The sequence below is a fragment of the Plectropomus leopardus genome, unplaced genomic scaffold (assembly GCF_008729295.1).
Source record: "Plectropomus leopardus isolate mb unplaced genomic scaffold, YSFRI_Pleo_2.0 unplaced_scaffold22940, whole genome shotgun sequence".
In the NCBI taxonomy this organism is placed as follows: Eukaryota; Metazoa; Chordata; class Actinopteri; order Perciformes; family Serranidae; genus Plectropomus; species Plectropomus leopardus.
Window position 1 is genome coordinate 1 of NW_024624871.1, and position 3,814 is coordinate 3,814.

At 41.8% G+C, this 3,814-nt stretch overlaps 1 protein-coding gene across 1 annotated transcript; it reads left to right on the forward strand.

Annotated features, from left to right (window-relative positions):
- Positions 1 to 455: 455 nt before the first annotated feature.
- On the forward strand, positions 456 to 3,789 carry LOC121966055 (proline-, glutamic acid- and leucine-rich protein 1-like; the record flags this gene model as incomplete). The annotated part of the gene is made up of 4 exons (XM_042516156.1): positions 456 to 576; positions 1,666 to 1,780; positions 2,861 to 3,410; positions 3,557 to 3,789. Coding segments are annotated over 4 exons (1,019 nt in total), but the record flags the coding sequence as incomplete, so codon positions are not given.
- Between the last annotated feature and the right edge of the window lie 25 nt (positions 3,790 to 3,814).

Below are 3,814 nucleotides of genomic sequence, written 5' to 3' on the forward strand. Positions count from 1 at the left end.
TATTATGAGAGGTATTTAAAAGACAAACAATAAATAGTTTATACTCAGAGAATCTATATGGTCCACAAAAATAAGTCATTCAGAACAAGATTTTGACTAAATGTAGTCCACAAATAGTGTTTTTTTTTTTTTAGCCTAAATAAGATCTGCAGTTCTATTTAATCTCAAATGAAATATTAATTTAAATCTTGAATCTGGTTTTATATAAATGCCATGATACTGTATATTTACCCAAGAAAAAAAATCAATCCTAATGACACACTGTTTGCCCCGTCTGGATCATGTTTTGTGGTTCCTTTGTGTATCACGTACTGTTAACTGTTTCCCCTCAACACACGTCCACCTCTTTTCTCGTCTTTCAGTGCCTCAGCTTGCGTATTTACTCTCTTACGTTTAAAAACAAGCATCACAAAACAACAGGATTTATGCTAACTTTGAAATTTTCTTTCCTCCAGACGATAGTAAGCGACCTCCTAAAACTCCGACATTTGGCGACTTCCTGTCCCAGGGCAGGACCCCGGGGCAACGAGGGGACCGGGGCAGAGGGAAGGGCCGAGGACAGAAACAGAGTTACAGGTAAATCTGGTGACTGTTGAGGGTGTTTTTTCTCTCACTCTTAACATTGTGTGATTATTTCCAAGATTGATTTATTGATGTCAGTTTTGTTTGGCCTTTTATTGTGATTCTAGCAGTTGTAGTATGTAACTAACTATGTTTACTCAAATTTTGCACTTAAGTACAATTTTGAGAGACTTTCCATTTCTTTTGCTACTTTATATTTGCCCCCCACCACATCTCTGCGAGAAATATTGCACTTTTCACTCCTCTGCATTTATCTTACAGTTTTAGTTACTTTCTATTCTGTCAATACAATACTTTTTTTCTGTGCAGGTGCGCATGTAAAAAAGTTACATGCACCAACATTATTTTACTTGCACCAGACTTTCTTTATTGCACCATTTGGTGTATATCAGGACTTTTTTGTCAACTTCTTTTCTTCTATTTTATATTAATATTTATTCATTTGTTTACTTAATTTAAATATTGACATCTACACTTGAACTACCAACTTCTAATGTTTAAAAAAGCTGTCTTTGCTGTCTGTTAGTATAGTTATACATAGTTAGTAGGGACTATGGAAGTTATTGGGAAAAAAATCCAGATTTTTTTTTTCACAAAATTATTTATAAAAAAGTAGAAATGCAATAAAATCCCATATGAAGAGGTGTTGTGATGACTTTTGGTATTAAATTTGTGTCACTGGATAACATCACATGGAAGTTTACTACATTTCCCATGAAAATTTTGGCATGAATTACAAGAATATTTTGATGCTTTTTACTTCAGTAAGAGTTTGAATGCAGAACTGGATCTGGCACAGGACATCAGGCCATGTTGTGTATTGGCAAGCAGACTAGTTGTTTCTCACCAACTGAGGTGCTAAAATATTTGGATGTTTTTTATATATACACTGAGTAATGATTCCAAATGTTTTTTCTAAGATTACAGTCAATTTTTTATGAAATCTTGTTGATGTTAATTTAGGAACGTGTGTGATGTTGATTTACAATATTTTGTATGCTCTGTAAAATGCCTTATAGTGTGAATGTGTTTTTTTGCTGCTTGATGTTTGCTGCTTCTGACATATCTGGATGCTTTTGACAGCATGCATGACAACCGCTGGGAAGGAGAGAAAGAAGAGGAGGAAAAGACAAAGAGAGAGGAGAAGACCAAAATGAAGGAGGAGGAAGAGAAATCCAAACCTCCCCCAGCAGAGAAGGTGAACTATCTGGAGTAATAATGCACACTGGAGTCAAAACTGGACATGTTTAGTTGTGTTTTCACCTAAAACGTTTGGTATAATACCTTTACAACCAAAGCTGACCCTCACAAACATGTTCTTGCTTTGCTTGGGGGCCACTTTTGCAAAATGACAGAAGGCCAGGGGCCAGTTGCAGCAGCACCATACATGTTTCCAGGCTTTTAGGATGTTTCCAGGATATCAGGTCATTTTTTAAATTTTAGGATGGTTGCAGAAATTTGAGGACATTTCTTGGGTTTTAGGAGGTTTTAGGAGGTTCGAACATTTGTAGGATTTTAGGACGTTCCTCAGATTTATGGACATTTCAAGTATTTTAGGGCGTCTAGGATTTTACAATATTTTTAGGATTTTAGGACATTTCAAAGATTTTAAGGCCACTTCTATGATTTTAACATTTTTAGAATTTTAGCACTTTGTAGGCTTTTAGGACATTTCTCGGATTTAAGGACAATTCGAGGATTTTAGCAAGTTTCTTGGATTTTAGGAAATTAGGGGCTTAGCTAGGACCTCAGTTGGGGGTTGCTGGGGATCCTCCATTGGCACTTTTGTATGCACTTTTATGCACTGTGGCACCTATGTATACTAAAAGTACGAAAACAACTCCCAGTGTGAATCACTTTATTTTTACTGTTAATTAGAAAATGGATAGGGGGCCATTCAGCACCATATCAGGGGCCAAATTTTCCCGCCAGCCTTAAGTTGAGTATCACTGACCTAGATCTAAAGTCTCGTTTCAACAAGAAGTCTGGTTTAGTTCAACTGATATTCAAACATATTAAAACACTTATTTTTCTGTTTCCACTGTAAAAAGTTGTGGATGATACAGATAGAGCAGCTCTGTACTGTCTACATTTTTCGTCAGGCCTCTGTTGGGGTTCGTAGCACACTGATCCAATACTAAAGGGCGGAGCTGTTGACACTGCAGTCCGTTGATTGGTCAATAGAGAAGTGGCCAAAAACTCAGGTGTTGCAGGTTTTAGGTTGCAAACTCTTTCCAGTTACTTTCCCATTAATCCCCCTCCTTCCATCTTTACTCAGGTGGAGGTAAAGAACGGGGATGAAGACGATGATGACGAAGAATGGGAGGATGCCAGCGACGGAGAAGAAGACGGAGGCAGCAACTCAGAGCCCGACTCCAGAGGCGACGAGAAGAAAGACATCGGGAAAGAGAAACCAGCCAAGGGCAAAGACAGCTCCCCAACGTCTCCTCGATCTGGACAGTTGTCGGCAGGAAGTCCCAGAGAGCAGCGGACTCCCCGGCCGAGGGTCCACATCCCCCCGCCCGCAGTAGTCCAGGAGTCCCCGGAGGGAGGCAAGCCCCTCAGCCCCTTCTCCCCGCTGGACAGCCATCAGCCCGTGTCTGACTGGGGGGAGGAGATGGAGATGCTGTCACCCCGGAGCAGCATGGGAGGCGAGAGCCCACTGAAGCCCCCAAGTGTGGAGGCCAGTCCGCCGCAGAAGAAGGAGCAGGAGCAGGAGCAGGAGCAGGAGCAGGAGCAGGAGCAGGAGCTGGAGGAGGAGACGGAGACGGAGACGGAGACGGAGAGTCAGGCTGAACCTGCTGAGCCACAAAAAGAGGAGGACACAGGTAGGAGACTGGAAACCAGTTCTGTCTCTGCTCAACCTGTCTTGTGTCTTATCTTGAAACATTTCCACTTTCTCTTTTCTCCTCCTCTCTCCATCTGCACCACCTTCCCCCTCCACTCTCTTCATCCTTTCTCCTTCCACGTTCAGCCGAACACGATTCCTCGTCTTCTGAAAAGACTAAAGCCCCACAGACTGTGATAGTGTCAGAACCGGAGCCCGACCTCGCCTCACCGCCATCTGACCCCGCCCCTCCTGAGGTTTCTGAGGTCAGTGAGGTTGCGGCAATGATGGACCAGGACACACCTACTGCTCCATCACAAGGTAACAAAAACCTAAAAAAAGACAGCAGAAAACTAAACTATAGTCACATTAGCAGCTCTGTGAGGCTGCACTTTGGCAGAGTGA